Genomic DNA, 19993 nt, shown 5'->3' on the forward strand with positions numbered 1-19993 from the left:
GTAAGACCAAGAGGAACTGCAGTCAAAAGAAGCTGAGAAGTCAGAAAGCTGGAATAAAATCAAGAAAGTAAGTTGTTTTGAGGAGTATTAACAGTCCAAATACAGCTAAGATGCTAAGAATTTATTACTATTCAAGTTTGGTCCAAATTAAGGTGGTCTGGCAAGAAAGAAGCACATCAAGATCAAGCTAGTTCCAGATGACCCCAGATAAGACAATATTGGAGTTCCACATGGTTTTCCTAAAAGTTTGTGAAAATTTTGTATTTTCTGTTTTATATCATAGAAGTTGGAAAAAAGCTATATTCTGGAGACTGCTCTCAAAGGTGCTCTGAATACAGAATAAATAAGAAGGAGATGTCTCAAGTCTATTCTACTTTGGTTTTCTACTCCTGAAGTTGCCCTGAAACAATCTTCAAAGTCTTTCATTCTCCCATTCTTTATTATTTACGCTGAACATGAGCTAGTGGGGTGCTGGTGATATAGCAATGAACAAAGCAGGTAGAATCCCTGCTTCCCTTGGGCTTTTATGTCATTGTCGTATCTGTAATGAAGGAAAGTCCCAGGGACTGTGACAGCACTACAATTGAGAGTCCTAACTTAGATTTAAGGTAGGGGATGAAATCAGGAAAGGATCCCTGGAAAGTGGCATTTAAACTTAGACCCAAAGGAAGAGTTGGAATGGGACTGGGGGTTTTAGGGAGAGAGAAAGCAGCATCCATATAACCCCTACAATGAAAAAAAGCAAGGCATTTTCTAGAAACTGAAAGGCTATGTGGGTGGAGTGTGAAAGTGGGGTAAGGAGTGATGAAAAACAAGCCTTGAAGGTTTTTTTATGATACAGGAGCCAGATCCTATAAAGCACTCTTTTGGCTTTGGTCCAGGATTTTGGTTGTCATCCTAAGGACAATAGGAAACCATTGGTTTATGGAGAATGAATTAAGGGGAGGGGAGGTGGGATGGCTAGACAGTAGGGGAACCAGTAAGGAAAATATAGCAATAGCCTAGATGAGAAAATATGGGAGTTTGTAGTAGGGAGGAGAGAACTTGAAATATATACTCTGGGGATAAAACTGTTAGGATTTGGTGACAAACATAAATAGTGAGGGAAAAGAAAATATCAAGGATAATTCCCAGATTTCTAGTAGTAGTTTTTAGGTTAACATAGGTGTCATCTACTGAAATATGGAACACTAAAGGAAAAACATCTTAAGGAAGATCACATATACATGCATGTATAATCTGAAGGGTCCAACCCCAACCCTGATCCTGAGTATTCAGCTACCTATCCTCTGGTTTGAAGGTACTGAATAACCTTCTACAAAGTAAAGATTAGTTTTTCTTTAACTTGGAATATTCAGTGATTAACATGGTATCATAGTTATGATATGAATATAACATTATGTAATATGATAATGAATACAACAAAATTCCCAAATGATACATTAAACATTTTACTAGCACATAAGAATAAATAAATCTTAAAAACTCAAATGAGATTTTCATATTTATTAGTTAAAATTTACCTTAGAGTAGAAATGACAAAAAAGGCATTCTGTTTCAAAGGCCATTTCTCAATAAAGAACAGAATAACACTATCTTCCTCTCACCATCTATCAATTTTACCAAGTCTATAACTTGGTAATACTACATACTTGAATATTTTAACTTTACCTACATAATGAATATATCATGATATGCAAAAAGGAAAAAAATGAATGTAAGAATGCAACATAACTAATGATATTCATAGCTGGAACAAGAGAGCCCTCTCCTGTCCAACTGTTACATAACATTGGCTTGAATCTAATTCAATTATGTACCTAGTTTAAGTCCGATTCACTGTAAATTAAAGGCAATTTGACTCTATTATGGGCTGAAAAAGCAACTAGAAGTAACCTTCATAATATTAATAGCTAATTATGTGCCAGAATTATGCAAACTGCTTAATGAATTATCCCATTTCAACTTCTGATCAATTCTTTAAAGTAGGTACTATAATAATCATGACCATTTCATCCATGAAGAAATTGAGGCTTAGAGAGCTTAAGGACTATGGGGGAAAAGGAGGCAGTTGACTGACAGATTTGAATTTAATAATTATTTACTGAGTATATGTGCACAGCACCATGCTAGGTTCTGAGGATACAGATATATGCCAATCTCTCTCATTTCAAGCTCATAAAAAAAAGGAAATCACACAGACCATTATAACCAAAATCACAGTGTTACAATTTTACACTGACTTACAGATTATAGACTATTTTACAATATTCAAAGTGTCTTTCACATTCTTATTTGATCCTCCAAAATAAACTACACCAGTATGGAGGTCAGATATTCACATCACTTGTACGCACATGAGAAAAATAAAACTCAAGAAGTTCAGTGACTTGTCCAAGGTAAAAAGTCTGTAGGTGACAAAGCCAGGAATTAGAATGCTGTTTGTGGTATTATCCTAGCTACCAAAATGAATCAAAACCAACCTTATTCTTAAAACTCCTGTCACTGTAAATTCATATCTAAATTCTTAGCCAGTTTCCTTTTAACTACCATAAAACAAAATTCTAAATGCATTCACCATACATTTGAGATATGGCAGACAATAATTCATGTTCAGAAATGTGAGTAGATACCATATCTTAATTTCTTTTTACCTTTATCCTTTTTCTTGGAGGCCTCTTCTGTAGAAGATAATCTGGACTTTTTATGTGATGACTCTTCATTACCTTTTTTGCTTTTATCCTTTCTTTTTTTGGATTTGATTTCTTTTCTCCTTTAGGTTAAACAATATAAATCTAAAGTTAATTTTTTCAACTGACCTTTACAAAACATAAAAACCAGAGAACAAAAACAGATAAAGTATTTATTTTTGAAATGTAATTTACATAATAAGGAACCTTAAATAAGCCTATAAATATTTTAGATTACTATAAAATGAAGGCCACTCAGTTAAGATAATAAAGCCTAAACAATCTGAGACAAAGAATTATTTTTATAAGTTCTACATACAACCTTAGTAAATACACATCATGGTTTTTACTCACCTCCTTTCTAGATTCTATTATTTAGCCATTTAAAAAAAAGCTACAAAAACAAATTTCATTTCTCTCCACATAGTTCATATCTACCTACATGTTGAAGAAGCATAAATAAGAAGAAACTGCTATAACAGTTCTAAGCCACCAGTAAATAGACATTTATTCTCTTAATAATAAAGGAATATAGTAAAAGTATAATGGAATAAAGATGGAAGGGGCTTACTGTTAATTCATGTGTCAACTTTAGACCATTTATAATTTATATTCTTATTGCTTTTGCCATATCTTTTCTAGGCCAGTTTTACAATGTTGTCATTGGCAAGCAATTAATTTTAACTGGCTAAGAAAAGAAATACTAAATAGGAAAAGGTGATATTGTTGAAATTGGAGTAGAAAAGGAAGACAGAGAGACAAAGGAAAGGACTACTTTCAATAACATTTTACAAATTTCCCAAATTAAGGTACATATACCAAATGGTCTAATACTCCTTTGAGGCAGTAACCACTTTTGCCTCTTTCATAAGAATCATTTCAATTTTGAAATAAAGCTCAAAAGTCAAGGTTCAAAAACCATCTCTGGTTTCTTTCAGTGTCACTGATAGAAAGGGGACATAGAAGTTTAGGCTAGTCAAGTAATCTAAAAAATCCTTCTAATTTTAGGAAATAAAAAAATATTACTTAATATTTATTTTTAACAGCTAAAATGCTAGATAGATGCATTTATAATAAAGCTGATATAAAAATTAATATGCCTATATATATATTTTATAAAGTTGCAAAATCTGAACTTTCAACTATTATTATTCCAGACATGAAGCTGACCACCACAACAATGGCACGTCACACAGATTTTGTTTGAACATCTTCAATGTCAAGGACTACGCTTGACTTACCACATGCCAGGTACTGTGGCAAGCACTCACATGCACTTTCATTTACTTTCCACAATAATCTTAGTATCCTCATTTTTACAGATAAAATTGAATCTTATAGAGGTTAAGTAGCTTACCCAAGAAGAAGCCTAGTAAGTGGAGTAGCTGAGAAAAATACCCAAGTCTGATTTCAAAGCCCATGACCTCATATATACTCCATATTGAAGTACATTGATACTCCCTTACACTCAATGTGGCAGATACATTCAAGTTCATTCAATAGGAGCCTGAATTTTAACATTTGAAATGAGTATAGAGGTGCATAATCCTTTACAAGAATGACAAACTTCAGTTAAAATACTGTTTAAACGAGACACAGAACCATTTTATGAAGTCTGCTTTACAACATAGTTTAGATGAATATTAAGGTGTTTGAACATTGGCTCCAAACTAAAAATTCTAACACCCATCTACCACACATAGGACTTCACATTTAAAACTTCTTGGCTGGAATAGGGCAAGGTGAACTTCCGATTGCCTGTTATGTGGTCACACAGTAATGCCTGATTTTCTATGCAATTGACCAATTCAACCATCAACCACCTAAGTCTACATTTAGACACTCAGTACAGGTAAATGACTAGGTCTAATATTAATAAACATTAAGAATTGCATTTTAAGAGTCAATATTACCTGTGATGAAAATTTAATTTAAAGGAACAATCTTGGCATAACCCTAAAAAGAAAAAAAAAAAAAGATACCACTGAATCACTGAATTTGAATAACTACACTGCTACTCTACTTTTAGAATCATGAATTCTCTCTTTATATTCCTTTACTATAAGAGTAATCTGAAGAAAACAATCTCATCCTCGCCACTTCAAAAATGCATACATACACATATATATAATAAAAATGATACTAAAATGCTTGAGGAATTGAAAATATTCCAATATTACTTTAGAAAAATGTATTGTCAATTTACTCTAAAAACTGTGTTCACAGGCAGCATGAACATGTGTCTCATATTACTATCTAATAATAATAATCTGGGTATAGTCATTTCCTCTGAAGTGTTCTAAGAACTTTCAAATGGAAAGGAGCTTTTCAAATAGTTCCATAATTACAGTCTCTTCTTTTGCCTTAATCTCAGTCCACACTGGCTGACTTTTCTTCATAAGCACTTCCTGAAAGAACTCAAGAAACCAGTCTGTATGGATGGGCGTTAAGTGGCGTGGGGGACATTCCTGAGTGGGCAAAAGTGGCAGAGTAGGCAGAAAACTCTGAAGACATATTTACTTAGGACCCAGAAAAGGCTAAAGGCCATTAGCACGAGGAGGGAGAGGAGCAGTTGACACTTGAGGACTAGCTTTAAAAAAAAAAAAATAAAAGAATGACAGACTCTAAAACATGCATATGAAGAGAAACTGCTATATTCTGGAGTATAACACTAAGCTTTTAAGACTGAAATCAAGAACAATTACGCCCTCCTAAATTGTTTCTTTTTTGACAATGTCAAAGAGTGTGAATTTATTTATTATTCATATTACAACAATATGGCAAAATAATCAGCTAATGTGAGATTTTACACTGCCTTTTCTGATACTCTACCTCCTAGCCATGTAACTTGGGTGACATTCTCAACTTAATGAGAACAGATCTTCACTCTACAAATTATACCACTTTACATTTGACATGAGAATTGTTTTACAAAAATGTCACTGGAATGCTAAGAATATAAAAATTTTAGGTTCAAAAGTTCTTTGAGACTTTGAGGAGCTCTGAGGAAAAAGAACACTTCCAGGAAGGTATGTCAAAAATTTTAATTGAATTTTAAATAGCCCATATATTTTTAATTCTAAATTAAAGACAAATTTGGAAGAATCAATTATATTTCCCCACCCCCAAAGTCAACTTACTTAATTTAACAAGTGCATTTCTCTTTTCACCATGCTCAATATAACCAAAATTAACTTCCCAACTCTTTAAGCCCTCTTTTTCATCACAACGCTTATTTCCACAGAAAAATTGACCTGCAACAAGGAAAGGAACATTAGCAATGGTAGCTGGTGACAATATTTACCTATATGATCAAGTATCATCTCTAAAATTTATGTTTAAAATACATAAATTCTTAGCTATATAAAGTCAGCATTAAAAGATAACTAACCACAATAATTACAGTATGTTCATCACATTTGTACACAAGTAGCAAATCAAAGAGCTGAACTGCCACAAGAAAATCAGTCACAAAATTATTGCTTGATAGACTGTTTATATTTGGATACAGAGTTTTAGTGACTCCCTATTAGGGAATCTTATACTTCGGAAAGTGAGAGTACCAAAGAGTGTTCCTGAAAGAACAAATGCATTTTCCCAAAACACATGTACTTATACCTGGGTGAATCCTTTCAATATTTAATAGTAATAAAAAATTAATATTTTTAAGTATTAATATAGTGACATTTGTTTTAAATACTAGCAAAACTGGGCATTGAAAACGCATTTTAAAATTCTAGCACTTTGAGGTGAAGTACAATAAGTAATCAAACCAGATACTCTTAAATTTCTGAATCACCTCATACTAATATTAACATCACATTATCATGACCACTATATATTAAAACCTCCAAAAAAAAAAAAAAAAAGAACTAACACTGATGACCCAAGAGAAGAAAAAAAGACAGAAACTACTCAATAATTATTTACTTTGGCAGAGAAAGATAAGATCAAACTTTCATTTGTATAAACAAAACAAAAAAAATTTATATCACAATAATTTGCACCAAGAGCAAATCTGAAACCAGCAAATCTTTTTCATAAAAATGTAAGAAATTATCAAAATAAATTTAGAATCATACCAAAGGCTAATTTCTAAATCAGCCTTTTTTACTCTTTGCAAATGAATACTTTATTAAATATATACATTTAGTAATGGCTTTCTTGTCAAAACAGCAATAAGAGTATAACTTTATAAAAGAAATCACATTAGTAGCTTTCTCCCTCTTACCCAACCACCAAGTTTTTTAAAAATAGCATTGTAAACTCACCCGAAAATCCCATTCAACAAAAGTACACAGTTTTAAATTGTGATAGGTATTTCATTATTTTAGATAAAAACACATTATTTTAGGTAAAAACACAAACTAAAATGTAACTCCAAGGAAAGTTAAAAATGGCTTTAAGTTTATTCTTTTTCTTTCTCCTCTAAAGTATTTTCAGGGCTGATCCTTTATTATTTATAGAAAACAAATTAATGCTATTTAATTCTGTTTGTTTTATTGCATACCCAATTTCACATCTAACATAAAACATATTTAATTTATAGAAGCTGAATATGAGCCACATTGATAGTATAAATGTTTAATCATGTAAAAACATGACCTTCATTTTCAAAGATTTTAAGTAAGTTTAAAATTATTTCCTAAATGCTATTATACAGTTTTCAGAAACTATATAGTATATGTATTAACACTAAAAATGCAATTATTCAATAACAGCTAATTTATAACATGAGACAGTATAGAGATGTATAATTTTCAGGAAAAAATTATGAATAAAAGAATCATAAAAAAAGAGTTTACTGATTACCTACCAAATGTTTGGTCTTTTGCTATTCAATTTGGGCTCAATCTCAGGGACTCCCGAAAATGAGAACTAGCCTATCCAGAAATTCTACTGGGTTCAAAGTAATATTTAGTTTCTATTTTCAAAATATGGATTTGGCTGAAATACAGTAATGCCAACTTATTCCAAAAATTGATAAAGAAAGGGAAAGAATCAAGCATTCAATTGTTGAAAATTTCCTTGCTGTGAAATCTTTAACTTTTTAAACATTTTCTATATATCCTCAAATTGACTGTTCTAAAGGCAAAATTCTAAAGGTAGAAATCATTAAAGCATTATATTCTGACTTTTACTATTAAAAATAATGTAACACGAATATATCTTCTCTAATTTTACTTCTGTAGACAATAATATATTATGTATGTTAAAATAATCTTACTTAGTAACTTCAATAACATAACAAAATAAGCTGTATCCTAGTAAAAAGTAAAATTAAAAAAAAAAGAATTACCTTTTCCTGAAATAACTTCTTTTTCTACTCGCCACCTAAATCCAAACTGATAATAAAAAATGACATTAATGCCAAAGTAAATTTAAATATTACATTTAAATTATATATAAATCTACACATGGAACCAACAATAATGACACTTATCAATCTAAAAAATAAACCTAATTCCCATCATGACAGCTTTTTCTCATCTTACAGGATTCCAGTTACTTGAAAACACATTGAACAATTACCAACTTATCTGTTAAGAACAACCTTCTTTAGTTTTAAAATACCTTAAAAGCTATAGGAGCCAGGCTGTAAAATGCCTAAGTTAATAAAGAATATATCCTGTTCTGTGGCACTGACAAGAAAAAAAAGAGGTTATGGTATAGTAAGGAGGAAGTATATCCTAGTGTAAAAAAGTACAGACTCTGGAATCAGATTTAGGTTTACATTTTAGCTCCACCATTTAACAGCTGTATAGTATTGTCAAGTTAATGTAATCTCTTTTTGCCTTACTTTCCTCATAGGTAAAGTAGAGCTATGAGTACCTACTTCTTTGGGTGAGGAGGTTTAAATGAGATAATACATATAAAGCACTTAGAATAGTAACTAGCATATAGTAGTTCACAGGTTAGCAAACTATGCCACACAAGTCTTCTCCTTATTTTTTTTTTTTTTTTTGAGACAGAGTCTCACTCTGTTGCCCAGGCTAGAGTGAGTGCCGTGGCGTCAGCCTAGCTCACAGCAACCTCAAACTCCTGAGCTCAAGCGATCCTCCTGTCTCAGCCTCCCGAGTAGCTGGGACTACAGGCATGCGCCACCATGCCCGGCTAATTTTTTCTATATATATTTTTAGCTGTCCATATAATTTCTTTCTATTTTTTTAGTAGAGGTGGGGTCTCGCTCTTGCTCAGGCTGGTCTCGAACTCCTGAGCTCAAACGATCCGCCCACCTCGGCCTCCCAGAGTGCTAGGATTACAGGCGTGAGCCACCGCGCCCGGCCCTCCTTATTTTTATAAATAAAATTTTATTGGAAACATAACCACATATATTCATTTATGTACGTCTACTTTCTCTACTTTCACTCTGCAACAGTAGGGTTCAGTAGCTGTGACAGATGACATATGGCCAGTAAAGCTAAAAATAGTTACTATCTGTTCCTTTACAAAAAAAGTTTCCTAATCCCTGTAGTAAATGCTCAGTAAGTGTTGTTTTTTAGTTGTTATTACTATGATTTCCTCTGGCTCACTAAAGGATATAATCAGCTTTTTCCCATATACTACAAGAGAGCACAGGGTTCAGTAGAAAAAAAAAGCCACTCCTCTGATCTCATCAACCTAACCTGAGAAGTCTCTCCTGATGTAACATCCGACTCAGGCTTCTGTCATTGGTAAAGTTTGGCCCAAAGTGGGATGAGTCTGGAGCCCTAAAGTGAAAGCTTGTTACATTTCCATTCACACTTTTAAACATAACTCTGTTTTTTAGCTAAGAATGACTGTTTCTGCTGCCTTTTAAGACCTTTGACATTCAGCGCTATTATAATTTATCATAGTTTTGGTAAATAGATTTGTTTTCTATTCAGATTAACTCATTGGTTAAAGGCTCTGATCTCTAGCAATTGGAAAACTAATGTCCACATAAAAAACTGAATATAGATGTTTACAGCAACTTTATTTCTAATTGCTAAAACTTGGAAGCAACCAAGATGTCCTTCATTAAGTGAATGGCTCAATAAACTGTGGTACATCCAGACAATGGAATATCATTCAGTGCTAAAAAGAAACGGGATATCAAACCATGAAAAGACATGGAAGGACCTTAAGTGCATATTACTAAATGAAAGAGGCCAACCTGAAAAGGATACATACTATGTGATTTCAACTATGTGATATTCTGGAAAAAGTAAAACTGTGGCTACAATAAAAACATCAGTGGTTACTACGGATTAGAGAGGAGGGAGGGATGAACATGAGGAACGCAGACAATATTCAGGGCAGTGAAACTATTCTCTATTATACCATACTGGAGGATACATGTCATTATATAATGATACGTAATATTATACATGATACACAATATTATATAATGATATATAATGATACATATCATTATATATTTGTCGAAACCTGTACAATATACAGTATCGAGAGTCAACCCTAATGTAAACTATGGACTTTGAGTGAAATGACATGTCAGCGTAGGTTCGATTGTAACCAATGTACCACCCTGGTAGCAGATGTTGATAGCAGGAGAAGCTGTGCGTATGGGGACAGGGCATATGGGAACTCTCTATACTCTCCACTTAATTTTGCTGTGACCTAAAATTGCTCTAAAAAATAAAGTCTATTTAAAACAAAAAACAAAAAAATGCAGACTAGAATCATGCAGATCTGTATCCAATTCAAGAAGCTCTACCATTCATTAACTACCTCTGTAACTTTGGGTAAGTTAATTAAATTCTCTATTTTCTCTTTATGTATTAAAATGGGGATAATAACAAACTTAATCTCACAGGATTATTGTATCAAGAGAGGATTCAGATAAAGTGTTCAATGCGTGTTAACTTCAGTGTTTTTTTAAATCACCTATTACTTGAATTTGGCAATTTTGTATTTCAAATGTAAATGAAGGCTCAAAATATTTCAAAGTATTCTGATTAAAACCCAACGAAAATAAAACCCTCCAAGTATAGGAAAAAAAGAAATAAAAATTTGAAAATAGCTCTGTGTAATTCTATTTTTAAACCTATATATGTATATGGAGCTTGCCTGCCATCCAGCATATGTTGGGATGTCTACTGAAGCACAGCCAAATGAGTAACAGCAATAGTTTCCAAACTTTCTCTTTCATTCATTAATCTACTCAACAGATAATTATTAAGCAATTACTTATTGGGCTTGGCATTCCACTGAGCATAAAAAGTGATTACTAAATACTATCTGTTACCAAGAAGGTTACAATCTTACAGGGATTGTAATTATACGGGGATGTAACAACAACAACCATATCCTACTAGTTAAAAATTACATATTCCTATATTCTTTCATGATATAAATTTCCTGCTGATAGCTTGGATTAAAGCTGAAGTTACTCAGGGTTTGGTGCTGAGCCCTCTTTTCTTCTCACTCTGCCCTCTATCACAAAGAAGTCACATGTGCAAGCAATAACAGGAAAGGATCCTGACATCATAAAGTTCCATGACCATCTACTTGGGCTTTTATGTAAAAGAAAAATAAACTTCTAGATGTAAACCAGTGTTTTAGGCGGAGTGCTCTCTGACCTTGCAGCTGAATTTAATCCTAACTGATACAACGATCCAACTAAATTCTCAATGATGAAGCGGGAAAAGCAACAAAGGAATGAGAGCATGAGGCAAAGGTGGAAATTCACTAAAAATGCCCTAAGTATCAATAATATATATAGTAGGCACTGAGCTAGGAGCTGGTTAATTAAGTGAAAAAAAAACAACACTGTCTTTGTGTAAATAAAAAGATGAGAAAACACATCCTACCAAAGGAACCAAAGGCATTACTCCAACTTTCTCCAACACCTCAAATGTGGTATGTCAAAAAACAGTCATTATATTCCCCCCCAAAAACCCCCTCCAAATTCCCTATTTCTCTCAGTACCCACACTCAAAACCCAAGTCATATTTGATTTCTTACTTGCACTTATCCTCATATCCAGTCATCATGCTCTAATAGTAAAATACAATTTGTTTCAAGACTATTCTTTTTAAACTAGGATTTCTAGTAACATGCTTTTTTAAAATAAAGAATTCAAATATTTAATTTTTACTTATGTGTATTTTCTCCCCTCAACTAGACTGCAGCTTTTTCTGAAGGGTAGTCATCACATATTAATTCACAGTACCCAATCCAGTTTCAATAACTACTGAAGAACAATTTAAAAATGAGCCAGGGTTGAAAAAGCTGCTTTGTCACACACTCCTAGAAAGACTTAGTATGTTCACACTTGATTTGCAATACAGTAACTTCAATTGCTGTGGTGCTTTTTGTATTAGATGGGGTAATTAGCTTGTGCAGAGGTGAGAGCTGTGAACTATATAGTCCATGACTAGTTCATAAGAAACTGAGAAGTTTTGGGGATATACCAAGTGTGTGGGTTTATAAACAGAGTTATACAAAATGAACATTACTACTGTCTATAAGAAATTGTGAAGCAACACACATATTAAAGGCACTACTGAAAAATTACTAAACCAATCCTGGGTTTTAATGAGATCAGACTATTTAAATGAAAAAGAAATCATTATGATATATAAATTTGAGATAGCTTTTTAAATAGGTTGTCTTTCTTAATATAGTACAAATATACACTATCCATAACATACAAATTTATGCAACATTCCCTCCTCTCACATTTCCAACTGAGATCATCTGTTCCTGGGTCACCTTCTCCAGCTATAATCTGAAGTCTGAGCTAAGAATAAAAATAACTCTAATATTAGCTAAAGATGTAAAGTGGAAAAGGAAATCTGCCATTACTAATTAGCACTGATTGAAAAGTTAATTTTACCAGAATAGACATGTATTTATGTAACAGAAGATGTGCATCTGTCTCACTATAAATGGTAATCAATTTTTAAAATCTATCAATTTCAAACATCATCTGTGAAACAAAACATCATTCTACAGTGTTAAATCATTCATTATAATCACTAGAGTCTCTAGACTAGAGTCAGGATGAAACAGGATCCAGTAGCCACTTGTGTTTAATTTTACACTTTTCATGCCTCAGCTCACAAAGAACAAAAAGCACCTTGTCCTTTATAAATTCCATAGGCCCTTTGTAAACTGCAGAGGTTAAATGTTCCAAATGATACCTCATAGATGTAGGACAACTTAGACTAGAATTAGCATCTTTAAAAGAATACTGTGGGGCATGATATTATAATAAAAATTAATATTATACTTGAATAAGAACCTCCTTCTATAAATATGTGAAGCCATACCTTATTTTCTTTGTATCTACTGAGATCTGCTATGCAGTATTCCTTGAATAACTTATCATAGTATTTCTTAGCAAGTCTCTTCTCCCTAGGTCCATAAAAAATATAAATATTATACATTTAGAAATCCAACCATAGTTTGCTACTTGGAAGCAATGTCAAATAAATAACACATATGACATAAATATTAATGTTTTAAAAGAGGCCTATTACTTATATGTACATAAAACATCTGGATATTAACTATTAATAGTGGTTCTCTTAGGGAGGGAAACTGGAGGACGGACGGTCACAAATGAGAAAAAGAATTACTCTTTACTTTTTACCTTTTGTAATGTTTGGATTTTAAAAACCATTTTCAGGTATTACTTTTTCCCAAAAAATAAAGAAGAATATAATAGTATATTATGAGATGACTGTACTATAATAAAAAATGTTATTTTTAAAAGACTAAGTCAAGCAATAAGAAGTCAGTTAAAACTGTAAAAAATTACCAAAGGAATCAAACCAGATTCAATAATCCTAGTTATAATTTTTTGTCCTCAATTCAGAACTATTCTATAAAGGAGCCGAATACCTTGGATAAGTGACAAGGTAAGAAAACGCTAAGAGAATGGGAGAGAGAGGACTAAAGCATTTGATAACATTACACATCTGATGGCTAAAATTACCAAGTCATGTCCATTTCATCCTCCTCATTCCACAGGAATCTATGATTTTCTCGTATAACATCCAAGTCTGTCTTGTCATTTTCCCTGGAAGATAAAACTATTTTAATTTTATAAAAAAACAAAATTAGTCAAATTTAGGAGGTTAAACAGTTCTGTGAGATTTTTGAAAACTTGAATAAAGATATAATACATGAATATAAAGATAGTTTTATATGTGAGTATATATATGTGTATATATATATACATACACACACATTTATTTATGAAAACTATTTCCGTATTTTCAAAAGGCACTTATAAAGAGTGCTACTACATAAAAACAAACATACAGACCCACAGAAAAGAACACAGAACCCAGAAATTAATCCACATATCTACAGCCAAATGATCTTTGACAAAGGTGCCAGGAATGCTCACTGGGGAAAGGAGAGTCTCTTCAATAAATGGTGCTGGGAAAACTGGATATCCATAAGCAGAAGTATGAAACTAGACCCCCACTGCTCACCCTACATAAAAATCAATTCAAAATGGATCAAAGACCTAAATATAAGACCTGAAACAATAAAACTATTAGAAGAAAACATAGGAGAAATGCTTCAGGACATTGGTCTGGGAAAAGATTTTATGAATAAGACCTTAAAAACACAGGCAACAAAAACAAAAATACACAAATGGGATTATATCAAACTAAAAAGCTTCTGCACAGCAAAGGAAACAAATGACAGAGTGAAGAGACAATCTACAGAATGGGAGAAAATATTTCCAAACTATCTGACAGGGGATTAATATCGAGAATATAAAAGGAACATTTCAACAGCAAAAACCAATCAATCTGGTTTTAAAATGGGCAAATGATCCGAAATGATATTTCTCAGAAGACATACAAATAGCCAACAGGTATATGAAAAATGCTCAACATCACTAATCATCAGGGAGATGCAAATCAAAACCACAGTGAGATATCATCTCACTCCAGGTAGGATGGCTGTTATCAAAAAGAAAAAAAATACTAGCAAGGATGTGGAGAAAAGGGAACTCTTATACACTGTTGGTGGGAATGCAAACTAGTATAGCCACTGTGGAGAACAGTATGGGAGTCCCTCAAAAGACTACAAATAGAACTACCACATGATTCAGCAACCCCACTACTGGGAATTTATCTAAAGGAAAGGAAATCAGTATACCAAAGAGACATCTGCACCCCCATGTTTACAGCAGCATTATTTACAATAGTCAAGATATGGAATCAACCTAGGTGTCCCACAACAGATGAATAAAGAAAATGTGGCATATATACAGCATGGAATACTATTCAGCCATAAAAAGGATGAAATCCTGTCATTCATGGCAACATGGACAGAATTGGAGGACTTATATTAAGTTAAATAAGTCAGGAATAGAAAGTTAAATGCTGCCTGCATGTTCTCACTCATGTGGGAAACTAAAAAACGTTTATGTCATAGAAGTAAAAAGTAGAACAGAGGATACTAAAGGCCGGGAAGGGTAGAGGGAAGGAAGATATAGGGAGAGATCTGTTAAAGGATACAAAATTACAGCTAGATAGGAAGAATAAGTTCTAAAATTCCATGGCATTGTAGGATGATTACAGTTAGCAATAATATATTAATATTACATAATTTTGAATAACTAGAAGGATATTGAATGTTCCCAACACAATCACATGAAAAATGTTTGAGATGATGGATATACTGATTACCTTTATCTGATCACCATATATGTAACAAAATATATATACCCCTATGTATATGTACAGTTATGTTAATGAAGAAAAATTAAATTAAGAAAAAAGAGTGCTGCTATAGAAGCAAGTTAAATGGATAAGGAATCTATCTCTAGTGGTGGTTTCAATTTATAAAATAGTGCTACGTTACCAAACCTAGGATGAGAAACCTAAATAAACACTAAATGAATAAAGAAAAGTGAATGAAAATAAGTTTTAGAATCTAACCCAAAGTAAGTAACATCACTCCCTTGAGATTTAGTTCAAAAAAATATGGACGTTTTCCATACCTTGTTTTACTATAGTTTCCTAGGAAGACTGAGTAAGGGAGGAAGAGAGATGAAGGGTTTGATCTTTCAAGATAAAATACTAACAGTTTAGAAGGAGGAAAAATTGATTGTTGGGGGATACAAGCTAAATTGATAGGGGAGATAAACTTAGGGTACATGAGATGGTACAAAAGTTTTTCAGGGCCCTACCAACTCATAAAATTGTTAAGTCAGAGGAAAAAAACTCACACAAAACCGAGAGGCTCTGATAGAAGAGCATCAAATTAGGAAGGACTTTCAAGTGCAGGTAATGCTAGAGTTAGGTTTCTTGTTTGCCCTACCTTTCAAAAAGCAATCCCAAACATTAAGGTCTAAAAATGTCTTTATTTCAAAGATCCTTGCCAATAAGACACATGAGTATTCCTCACATACCCTGTTAATGTCAGGGTTGTACCTGACTCAGCAGGTGAGGAGGCCATCTGAGGCCTGTCCAAAGAAACGGGATTCATGACGGGCTACTTAGCTAAAAGTTGTGGATGGCGTCTCTACCTCATGATATAAAAAGGAAACTGGAACAGAAAGCAGGGGAAGAGTGACAGAATCAGAAGACAAAGTAGCTGTGGGTCTTTAAAGTCATCCACCCCACCCCCAACTCTATGTAAACTTTATACTTACCCCAAACGCCTGAAATCTTCTTTTTTGCCACCATAGTATAAAATATAGTCATTTACAAACTTTGTATGTCTTTGATACTGAAACACAAAAATTAAGGATTTTATTCTCTTAGGAGTTGTTCTGTGTCATGACACCTTACTGCGTGAAGAAAAGCATAAGTATATTTAGCTTTTTAAAAATATGCAAATATGAAGTATACATGCTTATACATTCACAAATTTTAGAAGGGTTCATATTAAACTGCTAAGAGTGAAGACTGTAAAATAGAGAAGGGCTTTCACTTTCTACTGAATACTGTTCATAATGTTTTGAATATGTTTCAAGCATATACTACTCTTGTGACAAAAATATATCTCCATCTGGGAAGAAAGAGCGCTTTCTATTCTACTGTTGAACGGCATAAAGCCTCATACCACCACTCATCAAAATATGAAAAATTTAAAAATTATGGTTTCTAAAATTAAAGTTAAGGAGTAGAATTTACCTTTCATTATTAGAAAATGTAATTTAGCTATTTCAGTAATGGTAAAGGCTCTAAATAGAAGATGTAAATTTTACAATATTATACCCTAACATTAGGCTTTTTTTTAAACAAAAAAAAAGCAAACATAAGAAGTCAGATGTGGCTGGGCACGGTGGCTCATGCTTGTAATCCTAGCACTTTGGGAGGCCAAGGCCAGAGGATCGCTTGAGGCCAGGAGTTTGAGATGAGCCTGGGCAACATAGCAAGACACCATAACTACAAAAAAATAGAAAAATTAGCCAGGAATAGTGGCATGTGCCTATAGTCCCAGTTACTAGGGAGGCTGAGGCAGGAGGATCTCTTGAGCCCAGGAGTTTGAGGTTGCAGTGAGTTATAATGCCACTGCACTCTAGCTCGAGCAACAGAGTAAGACTCTGTCTCAATTAGAAAAAAAAAAAAAAAAAGAAATCAGAATTTTTTAACACTTTAATATTCAAAGAATTCACAACCATGTTTATTTTCAATGCAGTATTAACAAGATACATGGCATTGTACTTTTTGTTTTAAAAAGCTCAATGGTACTCTCTAGAGCCAAACATTTGTATAACAGAACTGACCTCACCTTCTATAATACTGTCTGTGACAACATCCTATTATATTAAACAGATATAGTGATTTGATTGGTCACGATGTGTTCTAATAGAGTATTTAATGAGAATATGACACTTCCAAACTGGTAACAAAGCAGCTACCATTCTGGGGTGGGGGAGAAAGAGAGAGAGAAAAGCCAGACATCTGGAGATCTGGGTTCTAGCTTTTGATCCATCACTAACTGGACACATGACCATGGCAAGTCACTTAACCTATTAGAGCTGGGGTCAGCAAACTTTTCCTATAAAGGGCCAGGTGGTAAATATTTTAGATGTTGCAGACCATAAGTCTCTGTTGCAAATGCTTACCTCTGCCATGATAGCATGAAAGCAGCCATAGACAACACATAAACAAACAAGCACAGCTGTATTCCAATATAATTTTATGTACAAGAACAGATTGTGGGTAGTACTTTTGCTTCCAGGAAGACGAAGCAGACAAAGCGGTACTTCTTCCTATTTTTCACACTATCATCAACTAAAAACCTTGGACATTATATACATGACAAACATAAGATGACTCTGAAAGGTGGAGAGAAGAAGGCACACCAGGTGGGGACCTCAAGACCTATGGTATGACATGGTGATGAGTACCCCAGGTTTTCTTTTTGTCTCATTTATCCCAGATTTGTAGATAAAGAAGCTGGCAACCTGGTAACACCAACAGACACAGACTAAAAAAGCCTCAATAAAAGCCTATTTTCTCTAACCAAATGACCAAGAGTCAGCCTAGCAAGATCAATAACTTTTAGACAACAACTACTCCAGCCAAACACTCCAAAAAAAAAACAAAAAAAAAAACCGGTGTCCCCACTGCCACCTACACCAGAAAAGGAGTACATAGACTTTTACTCTCATGAGAGTGAGAGTCACCAACTAGATGCTCCAGTATCCCCAATGCAGTGGTATCAGAGAAGGCAGAGCAGATGTTTAAATGCTAAAGGAACAACTGGCAGATGAGATTCACAGGAAAGCTAAGCTATTGGGTTAGAAGATAAAAGTAATAAATTAGTGACACATGGTACTTCCATAACTTAAAGAAAAATATTAGAAAAATAACAACGTGAAACACATGACTACAGTTAGGGGGTGTATCAAATTACATTGTCTCCTTCTCTCAATCCTGACCATAGCAAGAAATACCCAGAAATACTTCAGGCCTTCTTTGGCCTGTCTTTTGTTCTTCAATATTCCCAACAGTAATATGGATGGCCAGTGTAGCAGTTAGTGTCATGAGCCATAGTCTTACTGAAAAACTTAGTTGAGACATAGCTAAAACATGGAAGCAGGGTATAGCTTCAAGTCATGTCTGAAAATTAAAGCAACAGCTGGCCTGGGGACAGTCCACAGACAGATACAATTTCAAATAAAATTCTGTAGAGAACTTAAATAGCCAAGAACCAGGTAGGAAGAGAATAAATTAAAATGAGATTAAAGTGAAATATAGAAAAGAGGAGTGTATGACAAACCCACAGCCAACATCATACTGAATGGGGAAAAACTGAAAGCATTCCCACTTTGAACTGGAACCAGACAAGGCTGCCCACTGTCCCCATTACTTTTCAACATAGTATTGGAAGTCCTTGCAAGAGCTATCAGGCAAGAGAGCAGAATCAAGGGAGTCCAAATAGGGACAGAAGAGATCAAACTCTCACTGTTTGCTGATGATATGATGTTATATCTAGAAAACCCCAAGGTTTCAACCAAGAGACTCCTGGAATTGATCAATGAATTCAGCAAAGTCTCAGAATACAAAATCAATACACACAAATCAGAGGCATTCATATATGCCAATAACAGTCAAATGGAGAACCAAATTAAGGACTCAATACCCTTCAAAATAGCAACAAAGAAAATGAAATACCTAGGAATATATTTAACTAAGGAGGTAAAGGACCTCTATAGGGAGAACTATGAAACACTGAGGAAGGAAATCACAGAACACGTAAATAGGTGGAAAACCATACCATGTTCATGGATGGGTAGAATCAACATTGTTAAAATGTCTATACTGCCCAAAGTTATCTACAGATTCAATGCAATCCCTATTAAATTACCAACATCTTTTTTCACAGACATAGAAAAAATAATGTTACGCTTTATATGGAACCAGAGAAGACCCCGTTTAGCAAAAGCGATCTTAAACAACAAAAACAAAATGGGAGGTATTAATTTGCCAGACTTCAAACTTTACTACAAGGCCGTGGTTCTTAAAACAGCCTGGTACTGGCACAAGTGCAGGGACACAGACCAGTGGAACAGAACAGAAAATCCAAATATAAAACCATCCTCATATAGCCATCTAATCTTTGACAAAGCAGACAAAAACATACTCTGGGGAAAAGATTCCTTATTTAACAAATGGTGCTGGGAAAACTGGATATCCACATGTAGAAGACTAAAACAGGACACACAGCTCTCACCCCTCACAAAAATCAAATCACGGTGGTTAACAGACTTAAACCTTAGGTCAGAAACTATTATAATTCTAGAAGAAAACGTAGGAAAGACTCTTATAGACATTGGCCTAGGCAAAGAATTTATGAAGAAGACCCCTAAGGCAATCACAGCAGCAACA

At 33.7% G+C, this 19993-nt stretch overlaps 1 protein-coding gene across 1 annotated transcript in view; it reads right to left on the minus strand.

The window, feature by feature from the left end:
* Positions 1 to 19993, minus strand: part of LOC138376265 (protein FRA10AC1) — a 36255-nt gene that overhangs the window by 10727 nt on the left and 5535 nt on the right. The window contains exons 6-12 of the mRNA XM_069460409.1: positions 16303 to 16379; positions 13618 to 13701; positions 12950 to 13034; positions 7990 to 8035; positions 5831 to 5944; positions 4604 to 4646; positions 2655 to 2773 (exon numbers count right to left, since the gene is read on the minus strand). Of these exons, the coding sequence (XP_069316510.1) occupies positions 2655 to 2773; positions 4604 to 4646; positions 5831 to 5944; positions 7990 to 8035; positions 12950 to 13034; positions 13618 to 13701; positions 16303 to 16379 (568 nt within the window). The remainder of the gene's footprint in view (positions 1 to 2654; positions 2774 to 4603; positions 4647 to 5830; positions 5945 to 7989; positions 8036 to 12949; positions 13035 to 13617; positions 13702 to 16302; positions 16380 to 19993) is intronic.

Source organism: Eulemur rufifrons, chromosome 28 (assembly GCF_041146395.1).
Source record: "Eulemur rufifrons isolate Redbay chromosome 28, OSU_ERuf_1, whole genome shotgun sequence".
In the NCBI taxonomy this organism is placed as follows: Eukaryota; Metazoa; Chordata; class Mammalia; order Primates; family Lemuridae; genus Eulemur; species Eulemur rufifrons.